At 41.7% G+C, this 26,111-nt stretch overlaps 1 protein-coding gene across 3 annotated transcripts in view; it reads left to right on the top strand.

Annotated features, from left to right (window-relative positions):
- LOC123971548 (capping protein, Arp2/3 and myosin-I linker protein 3-like) overlaps positions 1 to 21,428 on the top strand; it is a 29,021-nt gene extending 7,593 nt beyond the window's left edge. Inside the window, exons 5-40 of one of the 3 annotated variants that reach the window (XM_046050432.1) lie at positions 1,219 to 1,340; positions 1,484 to 1,578; positions 1,894 to 1,964; positions 2,089 to 2,162; positions 2,241 to 2,316; positions 2,406 to 2,494; positions 2,613 to 2,707; positions 3,350 to 3,436; positions 3,957 to 4,066; positions 4,175 to 4,252; positions 4,371 to 4,447; positions 4,967 to 5,071; positions 5,219 to 5,288; positions 6,896 to 6,977; positions 7,175 to 7,271; positions 7,502 to 7,556; positions 8,195 to 8,367; positions 8,464 to 8,532; positions 8,976 to 9,069; positions 10,403 to 10,501; positions 10,595 to 10,714; positions 10,791 to 10,904; positions 10,983 to 11,158; positions 11,313 to 11,400; positions 11,492 to 11,611; positions 13,615 to 13,681; positions 14,028 to 14,215; positions 14,588 to 14,667; positions 16,649 to 16,822; positions 17,354 to 17,552; positions 17,651 to 18,380; positions 18,523 to 18,629; positions 18,816 to 18,942; positions 20,192 to 20,263; positions 20,422 to 20,529; positions 20,789 to 21,428. In XM_046050432.1, the coding sequence (XP_045906388.1) occupies positions 1,219 to 1,340; positions 1,484 to 1,578; positions 1,894 to 1,964; positions 2,089 to 2,162; positions 2,241 to 2,316; positions 2,406 to 2,494; positions 2,613 to 2,707; positions 3,350 to 3,436; positions 3,957 to 4,066; positions 4,175 to 4,252; positions 4,371 to 4,447; positions 4,967 to 5,071; positions 5,219 to 5,288; positions 6,896 to 6,977; positions 7,175 to 7,271; positions 7,502 to 7,556; positions 8,195 to 8,367; positions 8,464 to 8,532; positions 8,976 to 9,069; positions 10,403 to 10,501; positions 10,595 to 10,714; positions 10,791 to 10,904; positions 10,983 to 11,158; positions 11,313 to 11,400; positions 11,492 to 11,611; positions 13,615 to 13,681; positions 14,028 to 14,215; positions 14,588 to 14,667; positions 16,649 to 16,822; positions 17,354 to 17,552; positions 17,651 to 18,380; positions 18,523 to 18,629; positions 18,816 to 18,942; positions 20,192 to 20,263; positions 20,422 to 20,529; positions 20,789 to 20,829 (4,329 nt within the window). In that variant the 3' untranslated portion in view covers positions 20,830 to 21,428. Of the gene's footprint in view, positions 1 to 1,218; positions 1,341 to 1,483; positions 1,579 to 1,893; positions 1,996 to 2,088; positions 2,163 to 2,240; positions 2,317 to 2,405; positions 2,495 to 2,612; positions 2,708 to 3,349; positions 3,437 to 3,956; positions 4,067 to 4,174; positions 4,253 to 4,370; positions 4,448 to 4,966; positions 5,072 to 5,218; positions 5,289 to 6,895; positions 6,978 to 7,174; positions 7,272 to 7,501; positions 7,557 to 8,194; positions 8,368 to 8,463; positions 8,533 to 8,975; positions 9,070 to 10,402; positions 10,502 to 10,594; positions 10,715 to 10,790; positions 10,905 to 10,982; positions 11,159 to 11,312; positions 11,401 to 11,491; positions 11,612 to 13,614; positions 13,682 to 14,027; positions 14,216 to 14,587; positions 14,668 to 16,648; positions 16,823 to 17,353; positions 17,553 to 17,650; positions 18,381 to 18,522; positions 18,630 to 18,815; positions 18,943 to 20,191; positions 20,264 to 20,421; positions 20,530 to 20,788 lie in introns of those variants that run through there. The other 2 variants (XM_046050433.1, XM_046050434.1) reach the window with 2 other exon arrangements.
- Positions 21,429 to 26,111: the final 4,683 nt, after the last annotated feature.

The raw sequence follows: 26,111 nt of genomic DNA on the forward strand, positions 1-26,111 counted from the left end.
GAGAAAGCACAAGACTACCAGAAAGGGGAGAAGTTGTGTTAGTAACATGTAATAATGGGATGAGGTTGCATACAGAGGGAGAGAAAGTAGAGGAGAGAGGAGCTCAGTGCATCATGGGAAATCCCCCGGCAGTCTAGGCCTATAGCTGCATAACTAAGGGATGGTTCAGGACTACCTGAGCCAGCCCTAACTATAAGCTTTATCAAAGAGGAAAGTCTTAAGCCTACTCTTAAATGTGGAGATGGTGTCTGCCTCCTGAACCCAAACTGGAACCTGGTTCCACAGGAGAGGAGCTTGATAGCTGAACGCTCTGGCTCCTAGTCTACTTTTGGAGACTCTAGGAACCACAAGTAACCCTGCATTCTGGGAGCGCAGTGCTCTGGTGGGGTAGTAAGGTACTATGAGCTCTTTAAGATAAGATGGTGCCTGACCATTAAGAGCTTTGTATGTGAGAAGAATGATTTTAAATTCTATTCTGGATTTTACTGGAAGCCAATGCAAAGAAGCTAAAACAGGAGAAATGTGATCTCTTTTCCTGGTTCCTGTCAGAACACGTGCTGCAATTGTTGTATTTTTGTCTTTTTGCTGAATGGGGGGTAGTCTTGTTTTCTTTTTTGGGGGGGGGTGGGGCATGGGAAGGAATGACAATATAATATAACATATTATTTACAAATATGCATATAAACTATACATGTATATATGTATGTTGTAATAATATAAAAATGTCTTAATAGGTGAAGGTATTATTGAAAATACCACACCTTAATAAACCTTAAAATGTCATTAAATCTCCTTATAACTACACTATAATGTGCTATAAACAGTTGTATATTTATATCCTGCTCATAAATGATACATAGGTGGGTAATGGTCAATTTTATGTGTAAGTAAATCTCTAATTCCTCTTCTGATGTTTTAGTGGCTATTGTAAAAAATACTATTTCATTCATAGGTTTCAATTGTGTTACATTATCTTAAATATTTTTTCTGTTGTTATTAATGGTGAAACAAATATTTCATATCATATTTTAACATATTAGTAGAGGGTGTGGCTTTTTTTTGTTTATTTTTCTCCTAAGTGAAGGGGAGGGCCCAAAGAATATATTAGTAATACTGGGGAGGGTCTTGCATTTTCAAAAAGTGAAATATAAGATTCGACCCCCCTTTCCCATCCCAGCCATTTTCATACAGTCCCTTACAGCTCCATTTTCTGTGCAGGTTATTATCGACACTGACAAGTCCAGCTACTCCCTGAGGTTTGAGTCAAGAGAACACCTCAATCATGTGGTCAGCCACATTAATTTTGCTCTGTCTCGAATATTCAACAACTCCATTTTTGCGTAAGTGTCACTTTCTCACAGGAATAAAATCTGATCAGATATCACACATCTGCAGTGGTAGATAAAAAGAATGACCTTTACTTACACAATTATCAGAAGATACATTATTCCTTACAGTTTCTGTGTTTATTTTATTTTTCCAGCCCTTCCATCTGTCATTCAGACAGCGACCTTTCTGACGGCAGCAGGAAGTATTCACCTAGCTCAGAGACTTCAGTGGAAACCCAGAGGGCCTGTGGTAAAAGAGACATTATCATCAAACATGAGAATTTGCACGCTTATACACATGCAGTCACACACACAGATAGGGGCACATGCACACAAACTGGCAGACTCCGCAGGAAATTGGCTCACACACTTCACAAATGTACTCCCAGATGTTCTTTTTAAAGTGTTCTGTCACACAAATAAAAGACTGATAATTTGGACAACTGTTTCTGTTTGCATTTTCCTCCATTTTCTCTGCTGTTATCGCAGAAGGAAGCAGCTGTTCACCCATCAACTCATTCATTTTTTCCCTCCCTTGTTTTCTCCTCCCGCCTGCCTCTCTCAGGAGGCTTCTCCGAGACGTACTCCGCTCTGTGTGACTATAATGGCATCAGCTGCAAGGAGGAAGTGCAGTGGGTAAGAGCTGTGGCACTGTGCCTGTGTCGCTGTGAGTGCTTCTGAGTGTTACACACAGCACTGTGCACAAAATGAGGGGGTCATATACTGCAGCAAACAGGCTCATGGGTAATGTTGCTTCTAGGATGTGGACACCATCTATCACTCCCAGGACAACCGAGAGTTTAACCTGCTAGACTTCAGCCACCTGGAGAGCAGGTGAGGCCTGAGGAGTGGTCGTACATTACTATCTCCAAAATAGGTTACCTTGTTTACCTCAGTATTTATCTTTTCTAGGGATTTGGCGGTGATTGTCGCATCAATGGCATACAACACCTGGTTCACTAAACTGTACTGCAAAGACCTGCGCATAGTAAGTATAAACTTCTCTGGTTTACTTTGCCATGTTTCTGTTGAGTTATTGAAAGAGGCTTCAGTTTAAATGTTTCCTGTTTCCCTAAGGGGTCAGAGGTCACAGAGCAGGTCCTGCACACGGTCAGCAAATCCTCCAGCTTGGAGGAGATCACTCTGGAGAACGCCGGGTTAAAATCGTGAGTTTTTATACCTCTACCACCTTCATCACTTCATTTGCTACAGGGCCCCTGTAAACGCTTATCAATATTTATGATATTTGTTTTTTCTGTGCGAAACTATGGACCCACTTTACAGAGACTTTCCACAGAAGATGTCAGCTGCTCTTTCGGAGAACCCTGCCTCTGTCATCCACTCGCTCAACTTGGCCCACAACTCACTGGACAACCAAGGTACAACATCAGCTTCTCTTTGTTTTGTTTTTAAATTTAGTACGATGTCTGTCTATAGCTGCTTCCAACCTGAGGACCTGAACCTCAGAACCCCTCACATGTGTATAATGTGCTAAAATAACTTAAGAAAGATGCTTTTACTGTCTCTTATAGGTTTAAATCTAACCTGAATGAAGTCTCTAAACATAAATAAAAAGGTGATTACAAGTCTTGGTTTACGTTTTATAGAATCTATATTTTATTTTCAGCCATACCGTCTGAAGCCGATAACTGGATAATACGGACATAAAAAATCATGGATTGACCTTTCAGATAATTTACACCTATCACATAACGGTGATGGAAAGTGGTTATTCAGTGAAGTTCAAACTGTATTCATTTGTATCTACATTTTATGATCCACTTCTGTGATGTAAATAGTCCATAATTTCACCTTGTACCTCAGCATTTAACACGGGAGCCTACACATCTCTGAGACAACACGCATTTACTGTAGAAGTAAAAGGTTGCAACACAACAGGAAATTAAATGTCTAGAGTGAGGAGGTTAATGAAAAAGATCAAACAAAACACAGCTGTTTAATGGTCTAATGTCTGTATTCTGTTACTCCATTTTTATACCTCTTATATATGCATGCTGCAGGTGTGTCCAACTTAATCCAGCAGGTGTGTCGCCTTAGCAAGGGGCTTCGTCTCCTCAATCTCTCCAAGACCTCACTCACCTCAAAAGGTTTGGGCCCGTGTCTTTATGTTTCCTTCCATTCAGTGATGTCAATAAAGTGTCCTCACAGTTTGAAGGATTTTCCTACAATGCAAGACAGTAGCTCATGAAAATAAGGTGGATTAAGTCAAAAAACAGCTGTATAAAACTGCAGCTGAATGAGCAGCTCTCAGTTTGGGTTAGATTATAAGTAAGGGAATATAAAACCTCCAAAGCTCCAGATAATTCTCCCTCCTGAAGAGCTTTGTTTCATGTTTTGCTCTGCTACGACTCCAAATTGACTGATGTTGTCTGGTGCTGCCCTGCAGGCAGCATGCCTCTTGTAACCGTCTCATCTTACCGTTTACCCAGCAGAGAATTTAAATATTACATTGAAGCAGCCGACTATGCACTGCTTCCCATTATATCCACTGCTGATACCTGCTGCTGCAGATGTGCATGAATAATATAAGGACGCAAAATGTTTTGAGAGTGTTCTCTGTCTCCTCCCGTCTCTCTCTTTTTCCTTTTATCCGTCTCTCTCTCCCAGGAGTGGTGTCTCTCTCTCAGGCTCTGTGCTCCAGCGATGAGTACTCCAACTCTCTCCTACACCTGGACCTGAGCAAGAACCCCGGCGTCCTCTCGGGGGAGGATTCCTCGGTCAGAAAGCACAACCCATCTGGAAACAACAACACACAATGCTCCATTTTTACACTGCATTTCCCAGCTTAATATGATGTCTCTCTTTTTCTTGCTTTCTCTTTCCAGAACTTGTATCTCTTCTTGTCTCAGCCCAACTGCCTCGTCCATTTGGATCTGTCGGGCACAGATTGCTCCGTGGACTCGGTAAGTATTTAATGGCCAGGGAGGATCAAATGCTTATGTGCAGAGTTAAAAAGAAATGCATTTATCTGTGTACAATGCTCAGCCCAGATTAACTGCCTTCACCCTGTGTCTCATGCAGCTATTTGGGGCTCTTCTGAGGGGGTGTTGCGCTGATCTTTCCTTTCTGAATCTTTCCAAAAATTCCTTCTCCCACAGGTTAGTCATATCTTCAAGATTACCTAAACAATTAAAGCAGCTGCAAATCCAAATCTGGGAATATATCATCCTTATTTTACCTTAAAGGCCTCATCTCTCCTCTCTCGTCATCCTCTCCACCCACTGTTTTCTTCATAATCTCCGTCTCCTGCTTAATGGGAAATCAGAAATGAGCTTTGTGAGAATCACTGGAACATTGTGCTACCTCGCTGTGGGTGTGTCTACCGCCGTTTAAAACCACAACTCTCTGCGCTGTCTGCAGAGATAAGACCCATGAATATTTAAGTGGCGCTATCTACCATTTGACCCCGCTCGCTCCCTCCTCGTAAACCAAAGCAATATTCACTGTTTCTCATTCTGTGTCAGTACTCTGCGCCCTCATATTTACCCAGCATGTCAGCAATGTAACTTCATCTCTTCTGTGTGGCTGGTCTCGTCCCATCCCACTCTGTTTATTATCTCCTCACTTCTATGTGCTCTCTCTTTCATCTCGTTTTTTTTTTTATTTAAATCCAATAGAAAAGTGAAGGACACACTGCCGCTGTTCCGTCAGTTCTTCAGCTCAGCCTTCAGCCTCACTTATGTCAGCCTGGCCTCTATGAAGCTGCCCCCTGACGTTCTGAGGTACTCACCATGCCACCTCTTATTCTTTATCCAAACCTGCTGCCTTTTGAAGCATATTGATATTCTTAGCTGAGTCGACCGGCGTCATGTTGCTTCCTCTCCTTGTCTCTTCTCTGTCACTCACTTTTATACTTCCTGTCTCCACAGGGCTCTCCTAACAGGGTTAACCTCCAATCCCCATATCAATGACCTTCACCTAGACATCAGTGGCTGTGAGGTAAGAGTTCATCTCTACATCTGCAAAGAAAGTAATAGGGATAGTTCAGTATTTTCTCCTCATCCAGAGTGGGGGTTGTTTATATCCACATGGAGTTTCAAGGTATCCTGAAAAATTAGCTCATCATATGGGCTCAAATAAGTGTCAGTGAGATTGTGAGCTTGCAAAATGATGTTCAGAGATCACCCTTTGTAAACCTGTAAAAAGAATTGTTGAGAAATTCAATTGTGAATGTGTAGTTTATAGATAATGAAATTGTGAGGTTACAAAAAACTCTGCATCTTTTGTGAACGATTGAGCACAGACTCAAAGCAGAATACTGAGTCTGAAACTTAAAAGTTCCCACACTGTGATTGACACTCAAGTCACAAGTACACATTTTGTCCCTGATTTTACACCTGAAGTCAAAGGCCACAAAATCTCTTTTTATATTATTAAATTTGTACAATTTTCTTGTACATTTCTTTTTTCACAGGTTTACAGAGTGTGATTTACAACTACAGACTTTATTTATTAATGACCCTTTATTTGAGCCCATATTAGCCTAGCTTAACTCACTGACTGGCAGTGGTGAAATATTTTTTTTCAGTCCTGCCCCTCAAACAACCCGAGTCTGCCCACTGGGTGGAAGTATTCCGATGATCTACAAAAGTGAAAGTATCAATACCATACAATAATATAATAATGTATGCTAAAGTAAAAGTACAGCTGGTCGTCGCCATCTTGGCACCGTGTGTCACTCCCGGATAACCATAAATGGGCAAAGAGGCGCATGGTTAGCTCAGAGGGAAAACCAGAAAATATTTAACTTTCCTTCATAACCAGAAAAGCACTTTCTGCCAGACATACTGAACAACCTCCAGCTCCAGCTCAGTGATGGAACGACTGCTTGGTGTTGCACAGTGGGACTGAGAGCGGTGTATTCGGTATTTGTTCAGTGGGCGGGGCCGTCTCCTGCGCTGAGGGGCTGGAGGAGGTCCTATTCTAAACTGATCCATCTTTGACGTCAAGAATGGTGCCAAATTTAAACACCGTGTATGCACACTCATTTACTGGATGACTGAGCAGGATAAAAAGAGAAGGGGGGCTCAGGAGGAAGAGTGGGATGCCCACTCATCGGAAGATTGCGGTTTGGCTCCTCCAGTCTGCATGTCAAAGTGTCCTTGGGCAAGATACTGAGCCCCAATTCTTTCTGATGAGCAGTTGGCACCTTAGCCTCTGCCATCAATGTGAGAATGGGTAAATGTGACGTGTTGTAAAAGCGAGTGTTGGAAGACTAGAAAGGCGCTATGCATATACGGTTCAACGCTATCAAACTTCCAGTCAGTACTGTTTATCTACACCCACAACTTTGACAATGGAAACATCTCTTCCAGGCTTATATATAGACGACATTTTCCCTACCACTGAGCAGAGCTGCTGTAGATCATAAGCAAGGCAGAGCTCACCACTCAACAAAACTTCAGACTGCTTGCAGAGACATAAAAAAAGCAAGCATAAAATGTGGAAAAATAGAACAATTCCCCCAAGACTGAACCTAAAATGACTCGGATTCATGCCTGTGCATATGTTGGTTTTCCCATCTCTCTCTCTTTCCCTGTCTCCAGCTGAGGTCTGTGGGAGCTGCTGTAATCCAGGAACTCTTCCCCAGAGTGTCCTCTGTCGCCACTCTGGACATCTCGGACAACGGTACGGTGGCAACGCCTCAGCACATCCCTCTGTGACCTTGACTTTCTGTCCTCGGGCAGGCAAGGTTTAAGTGGGGTGTTAATGAATCAAGCCATGTTGAGCGCGCTCTCTCTCTCTCTCTCTCTCTCTCTCTCTCTCTCTCTCTCCATACACACACACACACATATATATATATATATATAATTATGTGTTGACAGGTCTTGATGCAGACTTGCTCACAGTACTGCCGGCCCTCTCCAGACACACCTCCCTCAAACATCTTCATCTGGGCAAGAACTTCAACATCAAAAACAGGTGCTGCCGGTGCTCTATGTCACGCTTTACTGCATTTATGTGTGTGTGTGTGTGTGTGTATTCGGGTGCAAACCATATGCCAGCATGAATATACGTGTCTGTGATTTTATATCCGTTTTCATAAGCGGCTGCCGCTCCTCGGGCACACCGCTCACTAGCAGCAGGAAATGACTCGCGCCAGCTCATCCAGCCCTCGTCCCTGTGTTTGTCTCTACCGTTTGTGTCTGCAGGGTTCTGGATGAAGTCCTGCAGAAGCTGGTTCAACTCATACAGGAGGAGGAATGCGTGAGTGAGAACACAGGAAAAGTCCGCATTCATAAACACATACTGTAAGATGCAAGTTTAACAGTTTGCTGGCACTGTTTGCTTCTTAGCAAATCATACATTTAGGACATGTGTCAGCTACAAAGACAGAATAATGAAAGCTTTCACTGCATCAGATTCTGAAAGGGAAAAATTACTAAGATAATAAACTTTTTTGACTGAAGGTACAGTTAACTTTAAGGCTTTTTAGCATTCATTTCTTTAAGGAAGAATTAAATGAAAGTAGCATCAAATATGTAACAACAAACTAGTTTTCAATTCTAACACCTACCTGACATTCTGGATTCTTGGACACATCACATCATTTTTGCATTATGTTTCACTGTAGACGTGTCACTCTGTCATTAATTATTACTGTTTCTCACCCTTGGGGGCACAGTGTCTATATCACTACACAGACTTATTGTAAATAATTCATACATACAGCATGTAAAGTCATATTGGCGAGCAGTCACATCACTCTGCAGTAGATTTCACTACTGCACTGAACCTTCCCGGCTCCCCAGTTAAGAGGATTCTTTCCAATTTTCTCAGTTTTTTTCTAAACTTTAACTCACTTTAACACACATATGCACTCTTCCCCCTCTGTTCCTCTCCAGGCCCTGCAGTCTCTGTCTCTGGCCGACTCGCGCCTGCGCTCTCGGGGCACCGTGCTGGTCAACGCCCTGGGCAGCAACACCTGCCTGAGAAAAGTGGACCTGAGCGGGAACCACATGGACGACATCGGAGCCAAGATGCTGAGCAAAGCCCTTCAGATCAACACCACACTCAGGTGAAGGAAAAAACATTTAGAGAGAAGATATTTCTTTGCTTTTTTTGCACCATGTGGAGGTTTGTATTCACTGCAACTCATGGCTTTGCCCTGCAGGAGTGTGACATGGGATCGCAATAACACCTCCGCAGCAGGATTTCTAGACGTGGCCCGAGCACTTGAACAGTAAGAGCATTAAATCATCGTCAACATGTGGTTTGTATATGCGAACTAGAATTAAGTCAGCAAATAAGATGGTACCTTTCATATCTGCTTCAAGAACAGAATTGAAGAAAGCGTGATAGATTTACCTTCTATTTTAGAGCTTTTAAACTGAAATTTGCTACGTGAGCTGAGCAAATTGTTGCTTTCCACTTTGCTATCATAAATGGTCCAGGCTTACCTTTAGGCTAAGGATGACATGGTTGCAAAGATCAAAGTATTACTCACTCGTTGCATGGCATAGGAGGCATATTTTGGGATGAGCTCTGTCCACTGGGGATATTAACCTTAACTAACCCTTGAATGTGTAACCCACTTTATTTTCTCTCTTTAGTCTGTTACTGTCTGCTTCAATAACTCGACCCGTACTCTGGTCTTCCTCCCTCTTCTGCTCTTTCCTCTCGCAGTAATTTCACCTTGCAGTACATGCCTCTACCACTAAGTGACATCAGCCAGGCGTACCGCAGCGCCCCTGAGAGGACAGAGCAGGCACTGACAAAGGTTGGCATCGCAGACCAACCGTCAGACAAAGTAACTGTATCCAAAAAGATAAGCTGAGCAAATCTGAGGCTCTGTGAGTTGTGAATCTGTTAGTCAAAGGTTAGACACACCAATTTTGTGTTACAGTTCCACACATAATGATGGAATTGTCTAATTCACCAAATGAAGAAATGACCAGGACCCCGATTTTCCCAAAACATCTTAGGGCTAACATGGCCATGGTCCTGTCGTAAGTCTAGGGTTCCAGGGAGGTTAGTGTGTTTTCTACGAGCATTTTTAACAAGTGCTCTTACATTTTCCTAAAGAAGCACTATACTATAATAAAACAACATCTATAATCATTGTCATTTTCTGGCCTCGTGGAGAATAAAAGTTCTCTTTTAGCTCTGTTTTTGGCCTCAACCAACTTCTAAGGTAAATATCTGGCTCTTTAGCTGTTAAATGCTCCACTGTTCTCACCAGCAAAGTCATTAACTGTGTCTGTTTGGTGCTGAGCAGGTAGTGTACAGTGGGGTTTTGACCACTTCTACTGAAAACAGCTGCCTGCTGAAAACAACAACTCATCAATTTAGCTGCAGCTGGAGGCAGAAGTTACTCTTGAGTACAAGTTTAATCTGAAGCAACATACACAAAAGAAGACAGGGAAACTGAAAACATCAGTAAAGTAGCATTTCTGCCAGAGGAGCTGAATATATTAGGCTTTAGGTAAAGATTCTTTACTTTAATACTGCCGCATCTAAATAAAAAATATTCAAAACTCCAGTCACCTACGCCTTTCTCCATCAAAGTGCTGCAGTCATTACTGTAATTATTGCTGTCTGGACTGTGGCAGCCTTACACGGAGGCTGGCGGATGTAAATCACTCAGTGGGTACGCAACATATGTCCAGTTTGGTCCAGATCAATAATTATTCAAATCATTTGTTTCTTTTTTGTGTGTTTTATTTCATCGGTGATCAGGATAAAAATAAATGAACAAAAACAATAAAAATATCACAGAAAAATCTAGTTTGCCGGATGCTCTCAGTCTCCTGAAAGCTGGAAGCAGGTACTTGTTAATCTGTGTTCATTTTAAGTGAAGGTTTTAAGAAGGTTTGAAAGATGGAGTCTATGATCATCCTAGCCTTAAGATGCTTTTGAGAAATGGGGCCCAGAAATGTACAGTATAAAATGATACTGCAGGGTCTTCTCTGCATCCTTTTACTCTGCTTCATTGCACTTTGTTTCCTCTGCAACAATGTGCCTGTTCTCCACCTCGTCTATTCTGTCTGTCCTCCTCATGTTTTTGTGGCCAGTTGATAGTCATGACTCTCGTCTACCTCTCTGCTGCACAGATCCAGCGCGCTCTGGTGAGGAACAACCAGACCCAGCGCTTCTCTCAGAGGCAGGCTCTGCGGCTGCACCAAGGCCTGGTCACGAGCACTGCCGAACAGGTAGCACTCGTCTGCGTGCGCTCACCTCTGTGTGTGTGAGTGTTTTATGTGCGCTCATGCATGTCAACATTCACCCGCCTGTCTGTTTCCAAGGTGATGGAGCGCCTCTGTGTGCGCGTCCAGCAGCAGGTGTGTGTGTTACGAGGCGTCGGAGAGATGGAGGAAATTCAAGCTGCTAAACAAGTGCTAAAAGAGGCCAGGAACTCCCGTGCTGTGAGTGATCGGAAATGTACGTGTATAGCATCTGTATTACTGTCACACAGAAATGTGAATCCATATTTTCTCTCAGCTGTACCCTTCACTGTGTGAGCTGGCTCATGTGCTTTCTGTGGACGGGCCGGTGCGGCAGAGACTGGACTCTCTGGCCGGTGAACTCGCCAAAGCTGCGGACAAGGAGCTTCAGGTAGATCTGACAGCCTCTTTTCACACCATGATCACCGTCACAGAGGACTGAGTTACTGATCACTGGCATCCATTGCAGGTGATCGTCGACTCAATGGTGTCTCTCTGCCGCGAGCTCTGCCCGTTATCATCTTCTGCGGCTGAGAGGTTGAGTCCTCCGCTCTCGTCCGTCTCCGAGCGCGTGTCCATTCCTCGCTCTGCCATTCGGACGGCTCTGATGGAAAGAGCGGCGCAGGACATTCACCGAGCCTTAGAGTAAGAGAAGGATGTAGGAAAAGTGAAAGGGGAGGGCAGCAGAAGGGTTTCTGCAATAAGTCTGAATCTGATAAGCAGGTTATTGATTTCCTCTCACTTTTACCAAACTGTTTCCCGCCTGTCACTCCCTTTTCTCTAACCCAATCTTCTGCAGAGAAGTGAAGCTGTCGGTGGTTTCCTATCTCACCAACTCCATCGTGGACCAAATCCTGCAGGAGCTCTACGCCACCCATAAGACCCTGGTAAATAGGAAGCACTTACTGTGAAAGATGCCATGTGTCTGAGCCAAAGATAAGGTGATTGAGTGGGTGTCAATGGGACTGTCTGTCTCAGACTCGGCAGGTGTCTCATCTTAAACGCTGGGAGGGGACATGTGAAGATGGGACAGGCTGGAGGTTTAACAGACACAGAGACTCTCTGGACATCACAGATGAGGAGCTCAGCACCAGCATAGTGAGTATGAATACACACATGTATTATGTTGGGTTGATGTTGGGTATTTATATCATATTTTATTCACAGGTTATTATTCTTGTCATAATTTTAAGATATTGCCAATCTTCTCCATACAGTGTATTTGAATCACAGTTGCAGATGATGGCTCTCACAAAGCTAAAAGTATTATAAGAGATTCAAGAGGTTTTTGCCCCAGTTTGATAAAATCTCTTTAGCAATCTCTTAAGTTAAAGAACCAACCCCCCCGCCAATTTCTTTTTTATATATATATATATATTTTATCACATTGCTTCCAGCATTTGCTTCATACCTGAGAATGTCTTTGTATACATTTCAATTATTGAGTCACATAATATCATATTATGTTCATTGACTTTCACATATATTATTCCAGTCTTCCTCTGTTATCTCCAGGCCTGATTCTGTCTGCTATTTCTGTGTGACACGGGCAGCCGAGTCGTCTTTAGAGTTATGTATTCTGTAGTATAATCGTGATGTTACATGTCTGTTGTCTTTAATCTAATATGTGTCCGTTATTTTGTTTACTAAACTAGGGCCACTCTCTTCTGCTTGTTTACCATATAAATAAACTTGGGTACTACTACCAACTAAAGACACGGGTTCAGTTTGGGCAAAACGTGGAGGAATTGATGGATTTCCCTCTGGATTTGAAACATTACACTGACTTTCTTGACAAGAACACTGAAGGTCAAAATGTCCTAATTCCTCGCCTGTGGACGTTTCAACAATACTTTGATTGATGATGTATTGTCAATTCAATCCTGTCTTGGCCTTTAGAAGCTTTTCACTGATTGGCTTGATTGAAGCACAGTATTGAAAGTTTAAATTTCAAAAGACCTATAATTCCTAAACCTGACTGGCATTAAAATTTAACAAATCGAGAATTCTTTATGAATAATACCCACTGAACAAAAAGGGACGATATACGTAAAGTTAGTATACATTATATTCATTCATTATATTGTCCAAAACTCCATTATTGTTTATATCGTTTTGATCACAGGGCAATTATTTGAATTCCCAATCGCTCCCCTTCCCTTGTTTTTAAACTGGTTTGAATCAATCATTCATTTCAAATGAGTTTTCAGTTTCCTTTTCTGTTTCTCTCTTTTCTCATCAAATTACAGCCTTCTCTCCCTCCATTATCTACACTTGTTTTCCTCTTATGTTTCCACCTGCTCAGCTCTTCTTTATCATTAAATTGCTCCTCTCAACATGAGAAAACTGAACCGTAAACCAAATCTTAGCTGAATAATACCACTATGGCTGGAATGTAGGAAAGCTGAGTGAACCTGAAAAATGAGACATTGTAAATCTCTGTCGACACATTAAAAGAGCAGCTCGATATTTACAAGAAAGCTGGTGAAACTGCAGGAGTAAACTGTTTCTCTGACATTATCTCAAGAATCTGCCAAAAGCCCAGGGCATTCAGTCATTACTGCTTCATACACTTCTAGCCTTGAAGTCTCTTTTACCTGCCAGGAATTTAAAACATGTTTGTCTGTAAAGCTGAATATGTTCATTCATTCTACTACACAGTACCTTTATTGCAATTATATGGTATTTCCCTCGGTAGTTTCGGTAGTTTAAACAGCTCTGAATCAGCCCCTTTGTTGGTCTTAAATGATCTGCTTTCAGCTCTTGGTGTTGGTGACTATTTTACTATGTATTGACCACTGACATTGACTAGTATGCCCCAAGGATCCATCTCACCTTTTTATGTCCCAGCATGTGTTTGTTATCTTGTATCGTCTATTTTATTTTAACGTTAACATTTGTAAATCTTTTTGTTTGAAATTTGTACAGCACTTTGATTAACGCGTTGGTTTTCAAACTTGATTTGACAGAAGCACTGACTGGCCTAAAGGAGGGCTTGTATCATTTGGGCTTCCCGACATGTTTACTCATTCCTGCTTGTGTGCCTTACACTAAAACTATCCTTCAGCATCTCAGTATCGTTTTTCTTTTTTTCCTCCCAGGACACGATAGCCATTAAGAAGCGCAGCTCGAGAACAAGACGAATACGACCTGTCTCCACCAGGCTGAGTGAGTACTGCTGTATATCCTCTTATCCTCCTCTCTCCCCTCTTCCCTGTCTCTCTCTGACCCTATCCTGTCTCTTTCAGGGCTCCATTAGTGTATTTTCTGTTGACTCCCCCCCGCCCGCCCCTTTCCAGTCTCTTCATCTGAGAAGTCTGTTAATGGCTGTTTTAATCTGTCCTGAGCCAAGTCTGAGTCAATATATCTCAGAGCGATTGCCGGTTGTTTTAAAGTTGATGATTTTTTAAGCGGAAACGTTGGCTTCCTTTAATTCCCACATCTTGTCTTCTTGACTGTGCCTTCTCACTTTCACATCCTCCTAAATCCTTTCGACGCTCTTCCCTGCTGTCAGGTCTGTGTGACGACTCCAGCTCCTCTCCGCCCCCCTCCGTGCCGTCGTACTCCTCGCCGCTATCCCGCTCGGCATCCTGGGAGGGCCTGTCTGAGCTGCCGACACAGGGTCTGCCTCTCCATCATGTGACGCGGGTTCGGCCAAGGCCTCCGCGGAGGCACAAAGGAGGGCACATACCTGCTGAGACAGTAAGGCGGGTTTGATGGCACCTTTGATTGGCACCTTTTCACACATATTAACATGAAAAGTAAAGTGAACTTTACACAGTACTCCAGTATACATTGCCTGTCTCAGTCTGCATCCATAGCATCTGTATCTATGCATAATTCTCCCATTTCCTAATGTTCATGCCTGCTGGCAGTAACTCCTGTCTTTGTCAGAGTTAATCTATATAAAGTGGATGGCTGCAATTGGATTATGTCATCTCACAGAAGACAGTGTAATCCATTTGTTTTATTGCATACAGAACATTTACAAATGAAACCCAGTGCAAGTAAAGTGACCTCTCTAAAAAGAGTGTGTGTGTGTGTGTGTGTGTGTGTGTGTGTGTGTGTGTGCAGCATTGCAGTGAAAATGGAGGAATAAGCCCTCTGGATGATGGACTCCCAGATTTCTATACTAAAAGAGTGCTCCCTGACAGGTAAGAGTTTTAGTCTTTTGTGTTCAGTTAGTAAGACTGTATCTATGTGTATCTCTTCTTACAGAACAAATCACATTTACTTTAAATTACTGCAGCTTTCCAAAGCATGCCGCAAGTTTTTAGATAGAGTTCCTACTTTTCAAGCAGTCGTTATTTTCTATTTATTTCACCATGCTTTTAAAAGCAACTTTCTACTTGCTTGAGACAGGCAATCCGTCACAGTGAGCATTATGTCACCTTTAAGTCATTGTCGCATGATAATGCAGCTGTGTGCAGAAACGGCTTTGACAGTTCTACTTTCATCCATGAGAGTTAGCTGCTGAACAGCAACCTTTTACAGTAGACAAGAAGACATGTTTTTTTATTGTCATGTCTTCTGGGTTTGATTTTGCAATAATATAGTTTGTGAATACAAAATGCCTTTTTCCAAAGGAACACTTAAATCTCAGTTGTAAGAGCATCCTTGAATGCACCACCACTAGAAGAATTTTGACAAAGTTACTTTATACAAAGTGGATGAAATAGTTTTAATTGTTCTACATCAGATTTGTTAAGTGAACCACTGTTTAGCATCAAGTGTCACATTATGACCATAAAGAAAAGTGTAACCACATTATTAAGCATCTGGTTTCTTCTGTTTACCCTCAGGAGCAAAAATCAGCCTTTAAACTTGAAAGAAATAATGATTTGACAAATATTGTGATAATTATCGATATTGAATGATATGAAATGTTTTTATCGTGGTAACATTTTTGGCCATATCGCCCAGCCCTACTATTAAGATACAAATTACAGTAAAAGCAAGTTACTTTGATCATTGGAAACATTACAGGTAAGAAATCGTTGAATTTGAGCAGAATGATTATATAATCTTGCAGGTAGTGACTGTTACCTCTTATGAAGGCTCACATGTCTTTATTCAGCAGTATTGTTACTCAGATATGTTGGTTGGTGCCTTCTGTAGCATACCACTCAACAGAACTGGTTTAAAGCTGTATAAAAGGAGGCTTTACTGTCTCTCATTTGCTAACCTAATGAATACCATCCAATATGTCAGGCTAGATTTAGATTTCAATATTGTATTTCAGACCATAAAAAGCAATGGTTCTCTCCCCTCTGGGTTCTGACAGTTTGTGTGTTCACCCGTCTTCACTGAGGCTTATTTTAATTGGCTTATGTTCAGGTTATTATTTTTCAGAATTCAAGAAGGTTGTGTTCCTCTGACCAGTGTGCTGTCTGTCTTTGAAGTGTCCTGCTTTCAGGTTGTACATTCAGAGGCAATTGAATCTGCTGTCCATCATCTTTGCTCTGGGAAAACATTATGTTTTTCTTTCTTTGATGATTAGTGGAGCAAGAAGCTGGCTATTTGGTGCATTTTGGGTGGGTAACAAGACATGATTGTTTAGTTGCTGACAGCATGTTATTGATCAACTGAGTCTGAGAATCAGGACAGGGAAGTGTTTTTTGGCTTAATGTCTAATGGAAATATTTCGCAGCTGGTGATTTTGTTAAATTTGTGATTGATCTGCTTTGGAAATGGATGTTTGTGCCTACAGCAATCATGAAAATGAAACAAAATTGAAAATGAATGAGTTAACACGTGCAGAACCACCAGTGTGACTTTAAATCTTTAATATATAGATGAAGCAATTTGGTAAGCCTTTATTTTGGTTGAGCTGAATTCAGGAACAGCGGCCACAGCTTATCAGGATAATGTTGCTCCTTTCCACACTGCAGCTCATCGGGTTCAGTCGGTGCTTTTAATATGATTACATTTATAATATAAAAAAGTGCACTTTAGATAAGTCATTGCGCACAAAGAGACGTAGCCTAGCAACGCTCAAATTGCCGAAAGCAAAGCAGACAAACAGCCGGCTGCGATGAATTCAGTGACGTCCTTAAAAGAGATGACTCACGTGGACGCACGAGATGATTGCACTAGACTGTATGTCTGACATCCAACCTCTCTCACCTCTTTCAGTCAGCTCTCCTCTCTGCACAAAGCTCACTCGCTGAGGAGGAAGAAGAGGAGAAACATGCTGGCCATCTTCGGTTTCCGCAAAAACCGCAACCAAACATTGTCCAATCAGGGGCCCGAGTTTGAAGCAGAGGTTTACGGAGATGGATGTCACACTGTTGCTACTGCACCCACTGGGTTCGTGTACGCACACACCACAACACAGACTCCATATAGAGAGGCATGGCCTTAAACTAGACACCACGTCACAAAGGACTTGTTCATTTTCCTTCCATAGTCTACCCTAAAACTTCACATTTTCTGCCGGTTATCTCCTCTTGGTTCTTATGAGGACAATCAGCAGCACTGAACTCCGTAAACACTCGGACAAATATCACTCTAAATCTCCCTCATGTCTTTGTTGATACGAGAAATGGCTGATAGCTGCCAAAGTGCAGGCAGGCTGATACCAGCACAGATGTAGATGACAGCCGGTGGCTCAGATTCTCAGCCAAGTGATTAGAAATGAACATGCTGCATGTCAAATACAGATTAGGATAGCAAGATAGCTGGTTTCTGCCAGAAAAGTGATACTTCCTAATTACACCCTTCTGAAAGTTCGTACATTTTAGTCTTCCTTTCTCTTCTTTCTTCTGTATTTTGAATCTGCGGAAACGTCAGCAGACTTGTTCACGCAGGCTAACATCTTCAGTGTCTTCCAACTTTTAGGACAGCCACAGAGAATGTGTACACACTTCTCCAGCCTCCGAGGTCCGCTGCCAGAGCTGGATCTCCCGGCGACGGGGCTGATGGAAGAATGAACGATCACCAGGGGAAAAATACTCTCGTTTTGAGTCCGCCACCAGCGCCGGGCATCCCTCACCCGGGTGTGGGAGGAAGCAAACACCCCTTTTTTTCTCCCAGAGAGGTACAGTCATTGTGACCCACTACAAGCATTCATTTTACTGGAAGTTGGCCTCAGGTGTGATTTTGTTTTTTTCGTCTGCCTCTTGTGTGTTTTCACAGAAATCCGAAATGGACGCTGTGTTTGAACAGCCGGTAGAGACAGACATGTACTGGGTGGACGACAAACAGAGGCCAACAGAGGTGCTGCAAGCAGACAAGCAGTGGATGGAAGTGAGGCCCAGCGACCAACATGTAGAGAGACAGCGGTTTGATAACAGGCTGCAAGAAAGAACTTTTGGAGAGCCGAGTACAACTGAGAGACAAACAGACAGGTACAGGACTGAGAGTAGACACATGGACAGACAGTGGACTGTTGACAGACACACCCAGCGGCAGATTGACAGAAAGATAGAAAGACAGTGGATGGGCGGCAGACAGATAGACAGGTCATGGTCGGAGAACAGGCCGACGGACATACAGGTGGACAATCAGCGGACTGAGAGCAGACACCCGAGCAGAAAGACAGAGAGACAAGTGCAGGCCCTTCATTTGGCTCAAAGGCCGCTGCCTCCGTACCCGTCGGACAGGACGCCTTCACCAAAACAGGAAACAGATCTTCTGAAAAGCACAGAGGCAGCAGCTACAGATTGGCATCAGCAGGACACGCAAGGAGATAGACAGATGTGTCCCGACGCTAGTGGAGGGTTCACAGAGGGCTGGAGGAGCAGCGGAGGAGGAGGACGTGCTGCTCCCTGTGCATCTAAACCTGACCCACCGCCACAGAGCAGTAAACCCAACCTGCCCAAACTGAGGCAGAGGCACCGGCTCGAGAGCTCAGACACTCTGCCAGGTACTTCACTGTCTTCCACGTTTAAGTGCCCCGGTTAGAAAGGAGCTTTTAGGTTTTGAAAAGAGGTTTTGACTGCACTCGTTGCCTCAGTGTGTAAACAAACCACAAACCTAAGTGACAGTCGCTTCTTTTTAATTTGCAGGTACAGAGGAGGAAGTAGAGACGGAGAAGGATCCTGTGAAGATGGAAAAGAAAGAGAGAGAAAAAAGAAGAGACTCAGAGGGTCAACCTCCTCCGATTCCAGAAAAGGTGTTTAATTTATAGCCATTCACGATTTGGTTTGCCTCATTTGTTTTGTGTAAAAAAACTAATATAATCTACAGGATTCACAAGTCTATCAGTGGTTACTGAAAATATAGAGCAAATTTACCAGCTGCAATTGTTGTCTTTGTCCTTTTCATTTGTTCATGTTTTCTGTTTTGATCCAAAAAACAGCCAAAGACATCCTCGTATGTGACTTTTCCAAAAGAATCAGCAAATGTGAGGAACTTACCTCCTCCTCCTGTGCCACCTCCTGTTCCCAAGCCTGTGCATGTATTACCAGACAGAGCTGCAAGTCAAGGTGACTCTACCGAAAATACAAACATCTTAAAGTGGTGTTAATACGTTTAATTTAAATAACTCAGATGCCTTCCTGTTTTACTTTTTCTCATTCGTTCAAACTCTCAACATTTTAATAACTTTTCCCACATATATCAGAAGTAGCTTACTGTTGCTCGTCAGTAGTGTAAACCGGTGATTGATGGCATCATGGACATCTAGTCACATGATATACAGGTACAAATAAATAACACAGACCAGCAGAAAACTTTAAAGGAATTGATTGACACTCCACTAAGTAAGACCACCCCAATTGGTACAAGTGGTAGTTTATTTGGTTAGCGAGAAAGTTCGGGAAAGATAAGATGAAAGGGTCGAAAGAGGGAGGGATGAGGGGTCGAAAAGGTAGGGATGAAGGGGGGTAGCTTGGGCAGCTAGGAAGCCGGGCGTGGAGTCTCAGGGTGGGAGCACATCTCTTTAAACATCTTGCTTTATGATCCCGCTGTGGTTCCTGTGGTAGAAAAAGAAAAAGGCCTGGGATGACCAAGGCCTAAACCTTGGACCTTCTTGCCATTAGGCCACAGTGCTGTCCACTGGGACAGAATATGCATATTTAAGGAGTTAAACTATTCCTTTAAACAAAAACAAAAATAGTAGGGGTAGTAGTACTGCACTAGTGAAAAATGTCTCATGATGGAACATACCTTCTTACATTTAATGTTATACATGTTATATATATTTATATGTATTTATATATTTATATTTATATATATATATATATTTATATATATATATATATATATATATATATATATATATATATATATATATACACACATGAATATAACAAATGTGTTTGTCTCCTCTTCTGAGCTCTAAAAATGAAATCTGCCCCCCAAAGACTGTCATCCTAAAACTCTTCTTTTATTCGTCATCCAAACGGAGGAAGTCAGCACAGATGAATGACATTGTACTAAAAAGTAAAGCCCTAAATCATCATATAAAGCACAATAAAACACAAAATGGATTCTTCAGTCTCATTATGTAGCAAACACAGCCCATTTTTTCCCCCTGTATCTGTGGGTAATGGTAATGTACCTAAATGCAAATGTACACAGACACCTTTGATTTTTAGCTAAATTCTGCATCACATAAGGTTGTAGTGTTTTTATAAAACAATATATATTTGTAATAGAAATTTGAACCATACATCACATTACGACTGAACAAAGTGTTCCCCGCCTCATTTTCCTTTCGTGCATGTTGTTCAGGTGAAGAAGGATTGAGACCTCAGGCACCATTGAAACCACAGAGAAACAGAAAGGCCATGTCTTGTGACTCAGGTACAATTTGTCTTTTCAGCTTCACAGTACAAACTGTTAGTATTTACAGGTCATCACTCGATAAGTTTCTGTTGGGAATATGTGTATATATGTTTATCTGTGTGTGAAGCGTCTGTATCTAACTGTTAATTTGTGTTTTTTGTCCTCACTGAACTCAGGCACTGACAGGGAAAGTCCTAATAACGTTGAGAAGCCCCCAAATCGCAAACCCCCAGTGAAAAAACCTAGACTACCCCAAAACAGAAATAAGTCACTGGATTTGTCTGGTACATGTCTCTCTGTTTTTATTTATGTGTGTGTGTGTGTGTGTGTGTGTGTGTGTGTGTGTGTGTGTGTGTAGCAGATGTTGTGGAATATGATGATTAAATTGCTTTCTATAAAATAAGTTAAAATAAAAATAGATGACAATACAGCTGATACTTCAATGTATATTTCTACATATTGTGAGCTAATGTTGTTTGACAGCATTGACGTTTTTTTTTTATAATAGTCCCTGCGTGTAATCAGCCTGCTTCTACTTCATAGACAGCCTCAACTCAGCCCCTGGTCACAGCGAGTTGTTGTGATGCCCGAGGAATTCACCCGCTGCGGTCCGGCCGAAGCGTTGTCATGACAACTGTGGAGCATTTCGCCCAACAAGGAAACAAAGAAAAACATACGAGGAGGGGAGAGCCAGAGAGAAACGGTGCAACATGACAGACATCATAAAGCATCAGTTCTGTTGAAACACTTTACTTAATGTCACTTTTTCTCCCTCGTCACCCTGACTGTGTTTCTGTCTTTGCTTTCCTTTCACATGAAAACCTGTTCAACTCTATTTGTGTCTACAGTATTTTAACAGTATTTGCTACTTTAGAAAACCCAAATGATCATTGTCTTTTGTGTTGGTGGACAGTGGGCTGAGTGTTCGAGCATTGTGGCTTTGCTAGACAGAAAAAAATGTCTTTATTAGAATGTGGTTTCTTAAATCTGCAATGCATTTTTGACTGCTAATACAGTTGATTGCCTTGGTTGACACTTGAAAATAAGTTGCTTCTTATCAGATGAAACTTGATGATTTATATCTAGTTTTGCTTTCAGGAACTGAAAGGTAATATATTTTATAGAGAAAAAAATATTATGTATGAGCACCTTCACTGTATGAATAAAACACTAATGGAAAACAGCTATGACTCTGGCTGCATTTTTACAAATGACCATTAGCTTTTGATAGCAGTTAGCTGCGCAGTTAGTTAAAACATATCACATTAAATGCATTGTTTCAGCAGGTATACAGGGCCCTCATTGGAGGAGGCCCACAGAGATACTAGGATGAATAGCCGTGGATTTGGGTGGGGCCCATCATGTACACAGGGCATGTGATTTTGTGCTGCGCCCCTGGCTCCCACCCTGCCATGAACTGGCTACTTGTCCAGGATGTGCCCCGCCTCTCGCCCAATGTCAGCTGGTATTGGCTCCATACCCTTATTTTCGATCCCAGCAGGTCACAATCAAAGTTAGCAACTAGCTTGTGAACACACAGTATTGGAGCACCTAAACAGCCATGTTATTTCACAGTTGGCAAAAGACAGGGCGGGAATACTTACATTGATCAGGTAGACAGAAGGACGACATTGAATGAATGCTAATGTTGCTCCGTGTAAATAGGTAGCTAGTTTGCAAAAATAATAACTATTAATGTTGTTGTTGTTGTTGTTGTTGTTGTTTCTGCTGCTGCCCTCCTGTGGCCAAAATAGTCATATGTCTTAGCAACAACAGTTGCAGTAAATCATGAACATGTCAAACTGAATGTCTGTAGTTACTGCTAATTAATGACACTGACTAATTAGTTCACTATCAACCTAAAAAGTGAAATAATTAAGTGTACCAGCTGATAACAGTAGTTGGTTTAATTTCTATCATCACAGGTGGAGGCAATTTTTCTGACTTCAGAAATGCCCCTCTCTGGTTGGCATGGCAACCTCATACATTGAGACGTCAAAGTGAGACAGCAGGGGGCGACTGATCCCTACAAATGAGGCTGCCACTGGGCTTCAGAGAAACACACACGCACACACACACACACACACACACACACACACACACACACACACACACACACACACGATTTGAGTAGAGCAGCAGTCTTGCAGGTTGTCATTAGCAACCGTGCCGTGACCTTTTTTTAAGGATACTGTAATGAGTCAAATAGAATACTGTCATTCAGTGAGAAAATCTTCTTTGCAGTTTGTTGAAACGGAGCTTAAGAGGTTGTTTTCCCACCAAGTCAGTGTTTTTTAATGAGCAGACAGCCTCTGGGAAAATGCTAAGGAGGTTTTTTTAGATGACTGAGACTAATTGCTGTGTTCAATGAATGTTACACGTGTATATTATAAATGCATCTTGCAAAGACCTTAACAGTTTTCTCTTTCCCCAGATGTTATGGCTGCTTGGATGAGTAAGATATTGTATGTATGAACTTTAATTGATCTATTTAATCATTCAACCTCCACGAACTCCGTTGTTAATTAATCACTACAGTTTTCCAGATAAAAGATGATTGAATATCCTGTCCAGCATCCACTCTTAGCCCCAGTCACTCTGTGTGAGCAATGAGCAAGTCTCTCCTGAAGCAATTTACCATCTCAAATTTTGATTTATGGTGAGGTTACACGCAGTGTATTGGCAGTCTTTGCAACAATGACTTCATAACAGTACAATGAAATATAACCCCAGTGTTGGTTTGAACTTTTACTCCCACTCCACCTCAAATGTAGTTTGTGTAAACCAAAAAATGAATGTGTCCACTGTTTTTGATGCCGAGGCTGGAGCTTTGAGACCTTAAATACACACATTTTAACCAAACTGTCCAAGAACACAAAAATAAAGACAATTTGGTCAGATTTTTTAAAATTTTTCTTAAACATATAGGCTCTTATTCTGCATAGTTAGTTCAGTTTCACATTATACTGTTCATTCAGGTCAGGGTGTGCAACCAGTGTCCTCCTCTGCAATTAAGGATTAAGTGCGTTGCTTATTGTCACCTCAACAAATGTTGTTAAAGGAGGAAAGAGCATGCCAAGATTTTTTCCAGCAATATAATTCTGGCCCCATCATTATTTTTAACGCAAAAGGCAACACAACACTAGCCAAAAAGTGATTACAGGTTCAAGTGGCAACCAACTTCTTCTCACCTGATGTCTGAACTGCAATATGTTACAATGAGTGTCATTCAACCGTTATTCTGGCCAAACTGCACGGTATTCTTTACAGCTGATGTGGAGAGACATCTCATCACACAGGAGGCACCCGCACACATCCTACACTTCTCATCATTCTTCTGCAGTTACCAAGCAACATGATCGCATAAAGGCTGAGGGAAGAGAGGAGACAGAGAGAGAACATGTGTGGGTAGAGGAGAAAGATGCGTGAAAATAAAAGGAGTCCAAAGCAATGTGCATGATTGTGCTAACACCCCCCCCCCCCCCCCAAAAAAAAAATAGAAAATCCAAATTCTTTCCTCTTTCTTCCGGGTTGGATCAACCACGTATGAGAAAAGGCCTTACTGACATGTAAGGCCAGGCTCACTTACAGCATAAAACTGTTTACTTCTAGATACAGTAAATCTAGTGAAATTCCCTGCTATAGCAATTACAGCAAAAAAAAACCCTGAATGGGGTGGTTTAACATCTTCCTCCCACAGCATGGGAGCATGAAGAAGCTGTGAAAGTGTATTTGCATGTGGCTCCTCTCAGCAGGCCCGCTGGATGTTATTCGTGCCACAACAGTTACATGGGAAATGACTCATGAAAGCAGACAATGATAAGATGCAGTGTAATTTAATGTAATTACAACAGTGTCTACAAAAGGTCATAAGTGAGCTGTACAGCTAGGTTGTCATGGGAACCGTCTCCCTGAGTGACAGGGACTGCTGGCTTTGGTGTCACCTTATGGCCTGTTTGTTAGACGGAGCAGCTCAAACAGCATCAGTTACAGGTGTGTGGCAGCTAATGAACATGTACACATTACCTGCACAGCAACTGGCTACAGCTAATCAGGATTATTTAACTACATTATGTAATTATAGAGTTAAAGGGAGTGTACTTCCTGCATAAAAAAAGGGTAATTTGATTGTAAAAGTTTTAATAATATGATTATTTCCATTATTTATTAATAATCTTAAAGGTTTTTACTTGTTACAAACAAAAATGTGTGCCATCACGGGTGAAGTCAGAGAAATATGCACAGGAAGCCCAATGACAGCATTAACTGTAAATATATAAATTAAATTATTACTTTATTGTGTAAAATAACTTCTCCAAAAAACACAAGCATTTTTAAACAAGTCTAAGAGTTTACAGTCATACTAGTGAAAGCTGTACATATGCACAGCGACGCTTAGAGCCACATGCTAATGTCACCATGCCACCATTCTCACAGTGATAATGCTAACATGCTGAGGCTAAGTATGTATAATGTTTACCATGTTCACCAAGTTAGGTTAGTGAATTAGCATGCTAAAAATTGCTAATTGGCACAAACAAACAAAGCATGTCATTAGCTTAACAGGTATTCGTTCTTAAGTCGTAAGTATTGGACAATTTAAAATTTTGACATTCTGGTGGTGCTAGAGGAAAATTCAGGGGATCAGTAGGTGTGATTTGCCATCTCCATTTCAAATTTTGAATGTTTGTACTTTATAGTATATAATAATGACCATTTTAAAATATCAGTGAAGTCTGTACAATCTACAGTGGCTAAAATATAAATACAATGGATGTCTATAAATTGTATTTAAAATTGCTGTCTATAGGATACCATCATTTACAAAGAATTATACATGACTTAAGTATTAACACTTTGGGAGAAAATCAACACACACACACACACACACACACACACACACACACACACACACACAGACATCCATGTAGACAATTATTTATATATCATTCATACCTTGCACTCTGTAGATTACCGTATCATATGTTATTTAATTACAGTTTAATCACTTCTGGTTAGATGCAATCTGCATTTTGTTGCTTTGTACCTAGTGACAAGCACAGTAACAATTTTTCTAATCTCATATAAGTCACAACAACAGACAAACAGTCATCTTAAATTAATACCATACAAACAATTATATGTTTTTATGTTTTTATTGAACACACAGTGTCAACAAGAGTCAGCCAACCTGGAGTCCAATCAATGACCCGAGATTGGAGGTGTTGGTTAGAGCTGCGCTGCCCTAGAAAAACCATAGAAAAACCCACACCAATTTTAATTTTGTTATTCTCATGAAGCATTGCCTTATGTTAACCATGGTTCGAACCAAAGAACTCTCAGAAGACCTCCAATTAAGAATTGTGGACTTGCATGAAGCTGGAAAGGGTTACAAAATGTTCTCTAAAACCATTGTCGTTCATCAGTCCACGGTAAGACAAACTGTCTATAAATGGAGTTCAGCACTGTTGCTACTCTCCCTAGGAGTGGCTGTTTTACAAATATGACTGCACGAGCACAGTGCAGAATGCTCAGTGGGGTTGAGAAGGAGCCTAGAGTGTCAGCTAAAGACTTACCGAAATCTCTGGAACATGCTACCATCTCTGTTGATGAATCTAAACAAGAATGAACTTCATGGAAGGACACCACGGAGGAAGCAACTGCTGTCCAACAAAAAAACTTGTTGCACGTCTGAAGTTTGCAAAAAAGCACCTGGATGTTCCACAGCACTACTGGCAAAATATTCTGCGGACAGATGAAACCAAAGTTAGTTGTTTGAAAGGAACACACAACCCTATGTGTGGAGGATAAAAGGCGACATCAAAACCTCATCCCAACTGTGAAGTATGGTGGAGGGGGAATCATA

The sequence above is a fragment of the Micropterus dolomieu genome, linkage group LG05, assembly GCF_021292245.1.
Source record: "Micropterus dolomieu isolate WLL.071019.BEF.003 ecotype Adirondacks linkage group LG05, ASM2129224v1, whole genome shotgun sequence".
In the NCBI taxonomy this organism is placed as follows: Eukaryota; Metazoa; Chordata; class Actinopteri; order Centrarchiformes; family Centrarchidae; genus Micropterus; species Micropterus dolomieu.